The sequence below is a fragment of the Limulus polyphemus genome, unplaced genomic scaffold, assembly GCF_000517525.1.
Source record: "Limulus polyphemus unplaced genomic scaffold, Limulus_polyphemus-2.1.2 Scaffold36, whole genome shotgun sequence".
Lineage (NCBI taxonomy): Eukaryota > Metazoa > Arthropoda > Merostomata > Xiphosura > Limulidae > Limulus > Limulus polyphemus.
In genome coordinates, this window is record NW_013665646.1 from 1,353,448 (window position 1) to 1,368,491 (window position 15,044).

At 31.1% G+C, this 15,044-nt stretch overlaps 1 protein-coding gene across 6 annotated transcripts in view; it reads left to right on the plus strand.

Annotated features, from left to right (window-relative positions):
- The window catches only part of LOC106461028 (dnaJ homolog subfamily C member 5-like), a 23,323-nt gene extending 12,216 nt beyond the window's left edge, over nt 1–11,107 (plus strand). For 4 of the 6 annotated variants that reach the window (XM_013920811.2, XM_022388095.1, XM_022388080.1 and 1 more), the window contains exons 5-8: nt 1,352–1,504; nt 3,952–4,071; nt 5,547–5,606; nt 7,295–7,595. In XM_013920811.2, coding sequence (XP_013776265.1) covers nt 1,352–1,504; nt 3,952–4,071; nt 5,547–5,606; nt 7,295–7,528 — 567 coding nt within the window. In that variant the 3' untranslated portion in view covers nt 7,529–7,595. Of the gene's footprint in view, nt 1–1,351; nt 1,505–3,951; nt 4,072–5,546; nt 5,607–7,294; nt 7,596–9,940 lie in introns of those variants that run through there. The other 2 variants (XM_022388098.1, XM_022388103.1) reach the window with 2 other exon arrangements.
- Nucleotides 11,108–15,044: the final 3,937 nt, after the last annotated feature.

Here is a 15,044-nt window from a genome sequence, read left to right on the forward strand (position 1 = left end):
TGATCTTTTTTATGTTTTATTATTTCTAAGGATTCACGAATATTACCTATTATACTTTTTGGTTGAGCTAATATTACAGTTTTTTCTCACAATATTGTGTGTTGTGTTTCCTGTACATGTTCTACTATGGATGAATTTTCAGTTTTTTTATTTTTTTACATATCCCTTATGCTCATTTAAATGGTATTTTAAATTACGTTTTGTCTGGCCAATATAAATACTTTCACATTCTATTTAGATATTCCAGTTTTTTCAGTTAACTGTATTTCGTCTTATGTAGTACCAAACATTTCATTCATCTTATTTATTGGTTTAAATATAGGGTAGAATATCTGTTGTTTTTTAAACACTTTAAATAAACTAGTAGTTAAACCTCGGACATATGGTAAAATTAAGCCTTTTTAATTTTTTCATAACTAGGTTGTAAAGTACTAATTTGATCAATTATTATAGCATTAGTGAATTTCTTAACTGCCCTATCTATAATATTTGGGTTAAAACCTCTTTTGACTGCTATATATTTAATTAATAACAATTCGTTTTTAAATCCTTTTGGTTAGTACATATCTTCAACCCTCTATTAACATAACTATAAAATGCAGACAATGAAAGCCATAGATAGGCCTAAATAAATTGTTTTTAATTGTGTACCAATTTTAACGTTGAATATTATTTATGATGTTTATAATATATTGAAAACTTTCTTTTTAGCTTACAAGGAAGTTAACAACAGTGCTGGATTTTGATTTTAATTTTTGACTATGATCATATCAGGGGTAAAATGCTGCCAATATTCACTGGTACTGAGTACCGGAACTTATTTTTTAAGGCAGTACTAGTACTGGGACTTATTTAAGCTACTTTTTTGGATGTGCCTGCATTCCATTGTTCCATCAGAAAACATTTATTAATTGACACTCAAATTGTCATTTTTTATGTTTACAGATAGATTAAGAAACAAAAAAACAGGTCCACTTCACCCAGCTGAGTACCTCTACTTTTTTTTTTTTTGAGAATTTCACCCCTGGGTCATATTGAACAGTTTTCACTTTGTTCTAATAAAAACATGGTATGAAAACTTCACAAAATGTTTTTGTGAAATATTTTCATGAAAATTAAGAAATAACTTGCATTCTCAATTATGTGAAACACTTTTTTATAGTTTATCATGTTTTTAGTGTTTTTGTTATAACCTTTAGGCTATCATTAAGGTGATTTGATTCTGCCCTTCAAGAAAAATCTCGAAGGTGTTAAGCATATTATGATAAACCTGATTTCATTTCCACAGACAGTGTGATATACAAGACTATAGTACATTTTATGCATTCAAGGTTATTTTCCTCATTGCTAGTTCAAAGAAATCAACTGGGCTAATACAATCTTGTCTGATCCAGAAAAAAGAGAAATATATGATTCATATGGATCTGTAGGCCTATACATTGCTGATCATTTTGGAACTGAAAATGTGAAAATGTACTTCTTGCTAACAAGTGGTTGGTGCAAGGTGAGTATAGAAATATCGTTCGGTATGAACAAGCAGGAAAACCTTTGATACTAGTTTGTTTCTTTGTAGCATCTGAATATCAGGGCATTACATAAAAATATACTTTCTGTATGGTTCTTAAAATAGGGAAATATTCAGGAATTCCATTTAACTGTTTTTCCAGGCTTTTGAGATATTTCAGAATTTTTTTTTCAAAATTCTGGAAATCTACATAGGATTTGGGTAAACAGAATTTTTGAGAATCCAAGCATCTGCAGTATTGTGTTCCTTTGGTTACTGAGGTCATTTCATCTACTCTTTGTTTGCCTAGGACCTAAACATCATTTAACTTTAGTTTGCAACATTTTGTAACTTTGAGAGGTTGCATGATATGTGCCATCAACCAATGTACAACCTGATCAAATCATAAAGTGCCATACAACAGGGACTATGCCATAATTAGATGTTGGTATATTCTCAATTCACCACCAAGGCCGACTTTACACAAGTATTTCTAGAATGGTAGGGCATCGATTATTGTAGTGTCAATTGTATTTAGCAGTGATATTTTGATAGTCTGGCCTCAATATTATGATAGACAGGTTGAGAGCACTTTCATTGTCAGTGCTTCTGGAGCACAGACATTTGCTGTGATATCATTGGTCTGGAGACTAGTTGGGAAAATTAAAGCATAATATAGGGATCATCTAAAAACATATTGCCATAAGTCAAGTAAACATATGCCAAAACAAAATTTTTACAAAGTTGACTACATGTCATTCATGCTTTGTTTAATCCGTAATGTTCATGACTAAAGCTTTCACAGTTGTTTAGGCTATAAACATAACTTGGCATGGCACAAATATGTCAAAGAAAGCACATGAACACTATGTGATTATGGTTTCAAGATGATTCTTAACTTATGTTTGAAATGGCAAAAAAGCTAGACAATTCAGATACTTATTTTGGCAAATTATTTGGTCATAAGAAGTTTGAAAATGTTAAATGTATAAATTTTTCTCCTTTCCTGGGATTAATGTACATTGAAGAGCATGTGTGAAAAACTGCTTGACAATACTTACCAAAAACCATATTAAAACATGGGAGGATAAGGGTTAGAAAATCATTGGTTGAAACGTTTTTATTTTGAAAAAATTTTAAATTGTTAAATCTATGGATGCTAAAACCTAAATTCTTAAAATTGTAAATATTTTTAAAAAATTTGGAAATTATTCTTGAATTTTTTTCTGCTGAAATTATGGGAACTGTTTGTATGTATATTAGTATACTTTAATGCATTTCTTGCAGCTGAAATGTGGTTAAAAGTCGTGTGTAATATATTCCTTTAATCCCTCACATTTAAAGTTAATTTGAAAATAAGTTTTGGATGATCATCAAAGTTTGAGACTGTTCATACCAGTTTGTAACATTTTCCAGCCAAATCCTGTCTTCTTGGGAAGTATTTAAGCTTAATATATAAACCAGGGGTGCTCAGAGAACAAGCAATCTCTCTTTACCCCACTCCAAGTTTATAGATATTAAAGGCAAAACTTTCACTTGAACAGAAAAAAAAACCCAAGCATGATTGACTTTATGAAGTATGGAAGGACCCGAAACCATTCAGCAAGATGGAGACAAGCGCTGACTTGTTTTCTTACTTGATTGAACCATTGATCTTGCCTTTTAAACGAGATGTTCACTTATTCATGTATTTATACCAGTTTTAAACAGACCATTTCTCTCTTCCTTGGGAGAAAAAGAACAAAAAAACAGTGATCAATCTGATATAATAATAATAATAACAAAAACAAAAAAACTTTTAAACTTAGAAATACAATTTTGGTGTGAGGAAGTCATCCAATTACTCAAACACATCATGTGAAGAATATGCATTAAAGTACATCATGTGCAAGATGTGTATCAAGTACATGACGTATAAGAGGTGTATCAAAGTGCATCATGCATTTTATGAATAATAGAAATAGAATATGTAAACAGACATGACATAAAGTTGTTGGGAGAGTATGTCATGTATGTTTATAAGTAGTCGGCACAAACAATGATGAGTCAGGTTCTCCAAGTCCTCTATAACTACACGTATTATGTTTTGTACATATTTGGTTTGAAAATATTTTGTTTGCGTATCTGAGTGTACCATGAGTTTCAAAACTTCCTGAATAGGCAATTTTTAAAATGTAAACATTGTTTTATGACATGTTTTGTTACACAGCTGTGCATACGGATACGTTTTATTAACGTGTAAATACTTTAATGTATAATATTTTACTGCCATTTATTCTAACCTTTTTAATTTAAATTATTTTTATTTCATAAAAGTTGTGTGAGCACTAGAAGTTAAAACTGTGAGAATATTTCTTGAACTCACTTAATAGATTTAAAGTATAGGCTATTTATATAGTTGTTTGTATTACAGATTGTTCTTTCATGGTTATTAATTTCTTACACAGGCTTTCTTATTCTGTTGTGGACTCATCACATGCTGCTGCTGTTGCTGTTGTTGTAATTGTTGCTGTGGGAAGTGTAAACCAAATGTTCCAGATGAAGCTGATAATATCGATGATCTGGAGGTAAACGTGTAAAATTCACGCGTTGAAAACGGTAGTTTCATCTTAAAACTAGAGAGATTGAAAACAAGTCACAAATCTGGTGATTCTGTGATTTTAAAATTCGGGAACTTTGGGGTAAAGTGACACTGGTTGCAGGCAGTAAGAAATCAAATATCAAGGTTGATTATTCCCAATTCCTTTATGCAGTTTTTCAACAGTCTCAAAGAGAAGTGAAGTGTCATATCCATACTGCCAGTTGATTCATTTGGTGGAAAACAAAGTATGATAATGAGTAGTAGAGCCAAAGCAACAATTGTAAACATCCGTAATAGTTTGAACGTTTCTAAATTATACATATTCCATCATCAGCAAACAGTCCGGCATAGCGAGGTGGTTAGGGCACTTAACTTGTAATCTGAGGGTAACGGATTAGATTCCCCGTCTCACCAAACATGCTCGCCCTTTCAGCCATGGGAGCATTATAATGTTATGGTCAATCCCACTATTTGTTGGTAAAAGAGAAGCTCAAGAGTTGGCAGTGGGTGGTGGTGATGACTTGCTGTTTTCCCTCTAGTCTTTCACTGCTAAATTAGGGACGGCTAGCACAGATAGCTCTCGTGTAGCTTTGCATGAAGTTCGAAAAACAAACAAAGAAATCCATCATCAGCAAATCTACGAGAATAATCAAAAGAACAATCTTCAATATGGTGCATTAACATCATTAAAATACAATAAAATTATGTTAGGAAATAAAAAAAAAAATGTTCATTCAAGGGGAAGAGTGGTTTTTTTCTTTTAAAGTTTGGGTTTTCGTTCATAATATGTAAACTTTCTTTTATCAACAGTTTGTAATCATTACAACCATAAGTGAAAATTTCAAAGTCGTCTATAAAAAAAAAAGGGGGTGGGGGTGTATTGACATTAAGTACAAGTTCTGTTGGCATGGCAATGGGTCATTCTTTAATATTTAGCATTATTTGTTTGAATGTTCTTATGTAGAAATATGAAGACACGAATGAAGATTTAGTAGCAATTACTTAATGTTTTATTTTACAGCTTATTACAACTAAGACATAAATATAGTTAATCATAAAAAATAAATTTGGTTTAAGTGTTTTAGATTAGTGATATAGACATGGAAATACTACGTGATGCAGTGCTTCAATTGGTAAGCTGCTAATGTATACGAAGCAAGTCAAGTTTGCTGACTGCAGAAAAAAAAATATACTAAAACAAAGCATAACACCCTGAAAGTATGCAAAATAAATATAAAAACATTAAACGTGTGTGGAATTAGCTGTATTATAGTTTATGGAATTCTCGTCTAGTCCATGTTGATGTTAAAATGTAAACTTGTTTACTCATTTGAAAGTTTAGTCTAGCTGCTGGAAAATTCTAAAATAAGTGCTTGTGTCAGTAGAAATCTTTGCTTTACTGTGTGCATGTTTGTGTGTTGCTCTTTTTGCCACTGCTCTGCTTTTTTTATCTGTGTTTAGAAGGATTTTGTTGATGGTGCTTCTGGTGGTGGGATGCTGTCTGTTTCAGCAGACAAAAAGGTGAGCCATACAAACTCTAACTGTCTTTTACATTTGATTTTTATTTGTATAATTTTTTTTCATTCTTCTATAATCAATGATCACTTTGGAGGTATAAGTAAGCTCTGTTAGTTTGAAATGAGCTCTTAGAAAAATAACATTATTACGTGAATAATACACGTGTTTTATGATACAAAAGATATACATCATATAAACTAATACACTTGTTAAATAACCACATTATTATTTTTATATGCTACAGTTGTTTATGTATCCATTGAAAATGCTCATGTCTTCAATTACATAAAAAACTCACTAAAATTTACTATAATGTTAAATTTCATCCAGGCCTTCTCTGTTTACCTAGGCTTGTGTGTGTAGCAAACTATGTTTGATAACTATTGAACTTTTCTTACATCTTACTGGAACTGATGAGACTTTAAGTAACATCATATTTCTTCAGCTATTAGCCGAAATAACTGATGTAAGGTTGACAGTCATAGGTATTGGGGTGTTAAAATTCAGTATTTAAAGAGATCTAAATGCATTTTTAAGCAAGTCGAAAATGTCCTAAAACTTGTTACTAAAATGCATCATTTTAAAGGACTAATTAAAGGATAGACTTCTCTTTTTTAATTGGTGGTAATGTGTTACATGAAATGAAGTTAAATTATGACATTGTTTTATAATTTCTATATTATAAACTTGGTGTGGGAGGGATTTGACTTTGACAGCCACACATATGCAAATACATTTACTTGTGATGGGTTTTTAATTGAAAGTAGTGGAAAACAAAACTCAAAACTTTGACTTATGTGTCATGGCCAATATTTGTACTCAGAGCACCATCCATGTTACTTTGCATATAAAAGAGTTTATCTTAACAAAATAAAATGGTAACAAGAAACTTTAAGTTACACAAAATTTCACTTAGTATCAGTTTGTGATATTGTTTGGAAATGATAGGGGGGGGGATGTATGAATTAACAAATAAACCATGTTTGCAAAGGAGAGGAATCTTGTTTCTTTTCTAGACAATTTCCAATTTTTCAGAATAAAGTAGGTGCAACGAGTACATTGGAAGAGTGAAATGCCTAAATGTTTTATTGACTTGATCATATATTATCTGTTAGTAGTGTAATTTTTTTCCTTTACCTTCCTTTTTTTTTATCAGTGTATATGATTGATATTTTAGTGTACTCTGTAAATTAAGAACAGTTTTTTCTTTCACTGCTTTATGAAATCTAAAAGATTAATGTATATGGAATTTAACTAAATGTTGAGGAACAAATCAGTTTGTCTCTTATCTTACAAGTAGCATGTTTATATTCAATAAAATGTTTATTGTCAACAGCAATAAGATAATTAAAACTAAACAGTTCTACTGTTAAAGTTTAACAGGATAAGTGAAATACAAGATTGTTTACAATTTTATTTCTAAAAAAAAGGTATGGGACAGCAGTTAGTATTTTGTTATTTTGAATAAATTGTTTGGTTAATATGTTTATGATTTTATAAAATGAGCAGCAGAATATATTGCAAATTGTATTACTTGTTAATAATTTACAATTTTATATTCTGACAGAGCTAGTGTCGTGTAGGGTATTAACTTTTATGTAAAGTTACCTGTAGGTCACGAAGATGTAATAAATGCTGCAAGTGTATTGAAGCATATAAATTTCTAAAAACTATGGTTTTTATTACAATAGGACGAAAATCTTGACAATGAAGAAGAGGAATGTAAACCTTGTGTAACTCAACCTACAATAAGCCAACAAGCTCCAATCTCAATGCCCGCACCACCACCACCAGCTGACGAAAGAACTAGTCTGAATTCATCGTCACACACTTCTTATAATACTGGTGAGTCAGAGGTTATAAAGCCTGGGGAAAACGAAGATACGTGTTCAGATGGAAAGAAAGATCCAAACTCTTGTGGATGATGTTCCAGTATAATTTAAAACGTGTACGTAAGAAGAAGACTTTATAAAGCAAATTTTTCAAACATCATCACATCTTGATTTATTTTATTTTGGCTATAATGTATGTCTTCCATTTTCTTTCTTGTTTTTATGTAAGTCAAATTCCTTATTACCTTAGTTTGTAAAAAAATGATAGTGTTACGAGTATCCAATCATGTGAGGTTAAATTATGATTTGCTGGTTTGGTATATCCGTAACATGTACGTTTAGTTGTTTAATGTGGTTTTTGAATAAGAAAGCTACATAGAAGTAAAAAGTTACCATCATAAAACTTTTAAAATCAACCATATTATAAACTGGTGTATTATTTCCTGGATGTTAATATGAAGCTCATAGTAAAAACTTGTTCAATTTTTTTTTAGTAATAACATAAATTGCATCAGTTTTTTTTCTGTTCTAAAATAATAACACAAAGTATATTGTAAAACAATGTATTAGTTCCTAGATATTAATATGAAGTCCACTGGAAAAGAATGTATCGGTTCTTGGGTGATAATAGGAAGCTCTTTATAAAACAGTTTTCAGCTTCTGAAAATGAACACCAAGTCTGCTGTAATACAGTGTATTAATTCCTAGATGTTAATATGAAGTCCGCTGTAAAACAGTTTTTTCCAATGACAAAATGAGGCATATTGTAAAAACAGTTTATGGGTTTCTGAGTAGTAACCTGAAACCCATTGTAAAAACAATATATATATATATATATCAATTCTTTAACAATGTTATGAAGCCTGTTATAAAACACCATTTCAGTTCTTCTTGAACGTATAAAGTCCAGTATGTCAAATTTGACAGTGTTGTTAAAGTAGTGTGGAATTATTTTACTTCTGGCCAAATGATTATTACTTTTCCCATAATATTTAACTAGGATATGTATTTTTTGGCCTTTGTAGTTTGCTATAATTATTCAGATATTGAAGAAAATATAGTCATCCTGTAAAGTCAACACTTTATGTGTCTGGTCTTTTACTCACCACAGTAAACCTTTAGTTATAAACATACGTAATATAGTCCATCACCATTTGCTCTTGCCCAGGGTTAGGGTGGAAGTCATAGAAACTGGTATTACTCAGTGACAAGTGGTGAATCAAATGATAGATTGGACTCTATATTTATGCTTAATATATTAGTGAATATGTTATTTCTGTGACTTTTCAGTTTCTTACCAATGGAGACTTGCATTTTAAGGTAGCTTCTCTGCATTCACCTATCTATTTCAGAATAAAACATGTTTAAGGCTCTAGCTTTACACTTAAGTCAAGCACATGAAACACAACAGGGCAACAAAGTGTATAATTGTGAGTTAATGAGGAGCTAGATCAAGAAAGTGAACCATACAAAATTGACAATCTTCAAGTGTATGACTAGATCATCAGATGGCAGCACGGGTCACAATCTTTGTAACCGAACAGGTTTTAAACCTGCTGATTAAAATTGGATGACAGAAACATATTTGAAATTTCCTTAATTTTTGTTTATGCCATTATTTTAATCTTCAAGAGAATAGATTGTTATAATTAGGTTGTCATTGATGATTTATATGTGCCTTCAAAATGATTGAGATTATTTTACAATTGTTGACAGCAGTAAGTCTACGGACTTGCAACACTGCAATCCAGGGTTTTGACTCCCTGTGGTGGACATAGCAGATAGCTCACTGTGGCTTTGCTATAAAATAAACAAACAAACAAATAATATAATTGTTGAGGATTGTGATTATTTTTAAGACAATATTATGTACTAGTTACTTTGTCATAGGATTCATAGTTAAAGTTCTAGAATCTTGGTAATGTGAAATGTATCATTCAATTCAATTTTTTTATGCAGAAACAAAAGTCAGTAAATTACTAGACAGTAAACAGCCATTTTTGCTGTTAACAACAGACTATTATATGAAAATGTTTATAAAGACTTAATTATATTTGTATTATTATTTCCCAAATATAATAATAGTGAAGTGGCAAGTTTTGTCATTCATGTATATATATATATAAAATACATGTATTCAAAGACTAAACATGAACAATAATTACATGTATGTATGAACTTGGTAAGTTGAACATGTAATGTGTGTTAAGAGGTTTGAAAAATATTATATTTAAGGTAAGTGGTCCAATTGCTACTTAGTTTTGGTGATTTGCAGCAACTATGACAGCTGATAATAATGTGAAAATTGTGCCATATACTTAGAAAAATAAGTGAACAGGGCATGCTTTCACATTACCATAAAAATTGAAATTTTGAGTGGTTATGTGTGTATGTTGATTTTTTTTTGTAGTTAAGGAGAATGTTTTATGTCAGTATTTAATTTTGAGACTTGGTAGAATTATATTATTAAAATAATAAAGCAATGCACAAAGATCTTGATTACAGGGCAGCCATTATGTTGTTTAAAGGTTCTTGAGGACTCGTGCCATCACCACTCCAAAATCTTTCCAGTCTGTTGATTTCAATCACATAATGTTCAGTGTCAGAAATTTTGGTACAGAAATGAAAGTCATTCCTCCATTTTAACCAGTCTTCAGTACTTTTACTTTTTTATCATGGAAAATATACTGTCTAATATTTCTTTATAGTAAATTTTATTCACTTTACTAGATTGATAGAGAGTTATAATTTTTTGGGGAAAAAAAAGTTTGAGATAATGTAGAAATCATTTTCCTCATTCAGATAATTTTGGGTGAAGGTAGAAAGTCTGTTGCCCACATTCCATATTGCTTATTATGAGGTGTTTGTAAACATCAAAAGTGAATGTTGAAAACGGAAATAAATTTTAGTTAAATGGATGTTAGTGAAATAATTTTCAAAACAATCAAAGTTATGATGAAAACGTTAAAATAATCACTGTACTGAATCAGGAAAATTTATGGACTCTAGAACGAGTGATGCCGGAGCTGTGTTTCATACTAACCTATAAATGAAATCTTCTCTATGTGAGTCATTGGTGATAATCCTACATTATACATTTTGGAAAGATAGAACTAACAGGTACAGGCATATAAAGATCAACGGAAAGTATATTCTTTGGATCATATAATTCCTTAACATATTAACTTTTCTATCTATACTCTCAGGGTCTGCTGTACAGTGTTATTTCTTTGAACGTGTTTACACTACCTTAAACACTTAAGTTTTATTCAATGAACTTTGCAAAAACGTACAATTCATATATTGGTAGTCAACAGTTTTCTCATATCACCTGGTTTTACCAACTTTTCTACCACCGAATGAGTAGAAGCATGAACTGTAAACAGATGACAATGGCTTGTAAACTGTGCTACACATATTCAGAAAAATAAGTGACATAAAGGACACATGACCAGTAATTGGCATTACATCTAAAAGTTACCACCTCTTCTTAACATTATCCTTTAACTGAACAAAAGTATCAATGTTGATGTGGGAGCATACTCATTGAGTTCTGTGTGTTTGTGTTGCAAATGGCTCTTTAGGTAATTTTAATCTGAGGATACCTGTCATGTTCTATAGATTGTAATTACAATCATTTTCTAATAAAATTGACTGTGATGTGAAAATGTAGCACATTTGTAATAGGTTCTCCTTTCATTTCAAGGTTATTCTTCATTACAGTGAAGAACCAACAAGCTTTTAAAATCTTGTTTAACCAATGACTGCAGCTGCTCTAAACGTGCATGGAATTTTTGCAAAACGTACACTGTGTATAGCACACTGGCATTCAACTTGCGAATCAGCGGTCAATGGGTTAATGTTTTAAACAAAACAAAAATATGCATATTTAATGTACATAAAACAAAAAATTTTGCTTGTGGGGGCATAATATATTATGCAAGTGAAATCCAATATATTGGTGTTTCACTCCGAAATTACTGTAGATTTCATAACATGACCAGTGTTTCAGGTAAACTGATCCTTTTGAATCTTAGAAAAAAGATGGCATATACATTTTATAAAAAAGCAAACGATATAAATCAAAAGGTAGTTTGAATGCAAAATTATTGTGGAAGCCTTTTATATTTTTCTTAATTTGTCATACTTGTTTTTGGTGCCCATTTTGTTAATTTTTGCTTCTGTTTTTCTACTTTATAACTGACGCTTTTTGTTACAAGTAGAAATAGTCACAATGATTGATTGTTTTCTAAACTGATTTAGTAGATTAAAACTGAAAAACTACACTAACACAGTCCTGCGAATTTAAACTTCATAAAAGTTCTTTGGTTTTAATAACGGATTTTCCATAATTCATCTAGGCAGATTTCAAAAATAATATTCATTTTTTCTATCACTTAAGGATTTTTTACAAATCGGGAAGAGAAAAAATAATTACTTAGATCAAATTATTATTTTGTTTACCACAATGAACATATTTTATTATTATGTTTGTTAACTAAAATACAAACAAACTGAAGAAAACGGGAGAACATTTATGTCAAACGAATATGCATCCTCATTCATCCTAATGTTTTTAAATCTGTGTCTTGTAGTTTCAAAACTACATGCTGTGGTCTTTCTTTCAAGTATTATGTTATGACGTTTTGTGAAAAATGGATATCATATTCGGATTCAGCGTACAGGAATTACTGTGGAACATGTAAAAATATCAAGACAATAAAACTTGCACAGTCTTTCTCCTTTTAAGTATAATTTCAGATTTGTTAGGTCGAATAAGGGTTACCCTAAAGGCCAAGTATTCGCTACATCACAATTAACAACTTAATCTTAAGTTTGAATATCAAAAGCTGAAAAACATTGGAAAACAATAAGTCTAGTATTTCTAAAAAAAAAAAAACTACATTAGATTGCAAAACAAAAATATACAATCCAATACATGTGATTTTCACATAAATATTAGGCCTACTAGTTGATAATACTTAAAAACACTATCATATGCCATTTAATTATTCCAATGTTCCCCTACAATGAACAAAATAAATTATTTCCAGATCTGGTTTAGTTTCTTTTTAATGTCACAAACAAACAAAAACACTCCAATCTAGCATATATTTGCCCAAACGGGGCAAATAATATTTTAGCGCTCAACTAGTAGGATAGAATATTTGTATCGTAAGTGATAGCTTGGGTCAAAATGACCGATGTATAATAAGCTTCAAAATGTTATCTTTATAATACGGTGAGGCCAGAAAGTCCCATAAACGTCAAACAAACTATAGCAAGAGAGCAGCAGCAAAACATCCATTCTGTTCAACCCTCAAGAACTGATTGATATAGTACAGAAAATATCAGCTAGATAGCAGCACTATCTAAGTTGGAATATCGACTTGATCGATGCGAGTCGTTCTGACCACACCCTAACAGTGAGTTAATAGTGTTTTGAAATAAATAATACCACTAATCAAAATTTGTATCAGAAAATAGAACTACTCTAGATTACGTGGTGCCTAAGCCGTTATACTGCTCATTCATTGCGTGAAAATCTGGGCAATTGTATCATCATGGGAAAGCTGTTATAATCATAGCTAATCTTAAGCCTATTTTTATAGCCGAAGTAGATTTCTCTAGATTGTTAATGTTTATTAACAGTTATTGATGCAGTGGGTGAAATATTTCTTTTCAATATAAATGATCCAGATTCAATTCTACATCAATACAATGAATGTTATGTGCACTAGGAAGTACGTTAATCGACTGCACATTTTTTTAACAGAAATATATAATAATTTGTTATACTCCTTTTTTAGATTGGAACATTTTAAAATAATCTCAACTAATACTAAAATTTATGCAAAAAATGTTTTAAAATTCATTGCTGAGTAATTCATAATAACTTGAAAATGTATAAGATACTTTTCTTTAGATTTCATTAATATTTGGGGAAGGCTTTAAATTAAAGAAGTCAACAACGTTAAAGCGTATAATTAACAGGGTTTGAGGATACAGATTATTTAACAATAGCACATTATGTAAAGCAAATCTGGAGACATAAAATATAACAATTAGTACTTGTACGCACCTTAATTCCAGATCCAGGCAGCAGTGGATAAGCTCTTTAGTTGCACTTATTTGAAGGGTGTTGCTGTTTCAGAATTTGATTCTTTTAACATGCCCCTCATGAGCTAGTGGGAGACATTTTGGTTTAAAACAAAAATAATTACTCAATCCGGGTTTTCTTAATTTGAACTGAAATTTTTTAGACATTTTTATTGGCTAAAAAGAAGGCATTTCCCGCACTCTTTTAGCGTTGGAGCTGCGATAACTAATTTGAAGTGGTGACTGAAATCCATCAGCGCATCACGAGCTTAACGGCGAAACACAAGAAGCATGGAAGTCTCCAAATGACAATCAGAGGTTTTCAGGAACCATTTGTGCATGTAGCTGTTTTGAAAGTGTTCCTGTCTGATCATCCTACTGCTTACTATCGTGATGCTTCGACCTTCCCTACCAAATCGCAGGTGAAATCGTTCGTATCTCAATTGAAAGCTAAACATAAAAAGGTCAATAGCAGAAGCATTAAAGATTGGCAATTGCTTAATTAATTATGATGAGAATGTGGCTTTATTGAAATATAACGAATTTACTTCCAGCGGGTAGATCTTAGTACTATCTAGTATAGAGACTTGAGGATGTTGTATTTCACTTAAAAATGCATCAATTAACGAACGAAAACTTGTCTCGAAAAGATACGCCCGAAACCAACCTATTTGGGAGTTTCCGAATTGAACTTACTTTTAATATTGAACAAATTGTAGTGTAAAGACACCCATTGGCTCCTGAAGGACGTGTTAAATAACAGAAGACGTTCTATGACATATTCAAGTAGTACATATGCCACTGCACCATTGTTGTCACATGATGATCCTAAACCTAAGCTAATAGTTTAGGTATATTATTTTGAATGTCTATTTCTAACGTGTAATTTAGATAAGAAATGAAATGCAAGTTTTGTTTTTTCAAAATTTCGGGGGTCGTTCCCGGAAATCTGGGATGAATGGTCACTTTGCGAGATAAGATTATAATTGATTATTTTTATCAACCTAGTAAGTTTTTTTGGAAAGTATATTATTTTTCTAGGCAAAAATATACTCAAAATGGTAACAAAATTGAATTACATATGAGCTTTTGGATTCTTTTTCTCTGTACGTTTTTACGCGTCCAGTATATCTATATAAATAACACGCTTGCGTTTGTCTGTTCGGAACTTTATCGTAAATTTCAGAAAGGTCTTTGTCTGAGGAGTCCGGATTGCATATTAGCTTTTCAATTCAGAATCACCTTGCTTGTTTTTGCTTAGTCAAACTTTCAATGTAATGAGTATGGTGCACGACGGCACAATGTCGTCATCACGTGACGATTGGCTTCGATTTTAACTTTAGTTGTTTTTTTTATATGCAAAGTATTTCACACAAGCAACACTTTACCCGTGTGTAATTTCCTTCAAAAAATATCATTACACTAAATAACAATTTACTCTAGACTTCTTCGTATTATTTAGTTCTAAATAATACACGTTTACTTTCTTAGTATATTCTAGCTAAGTTTA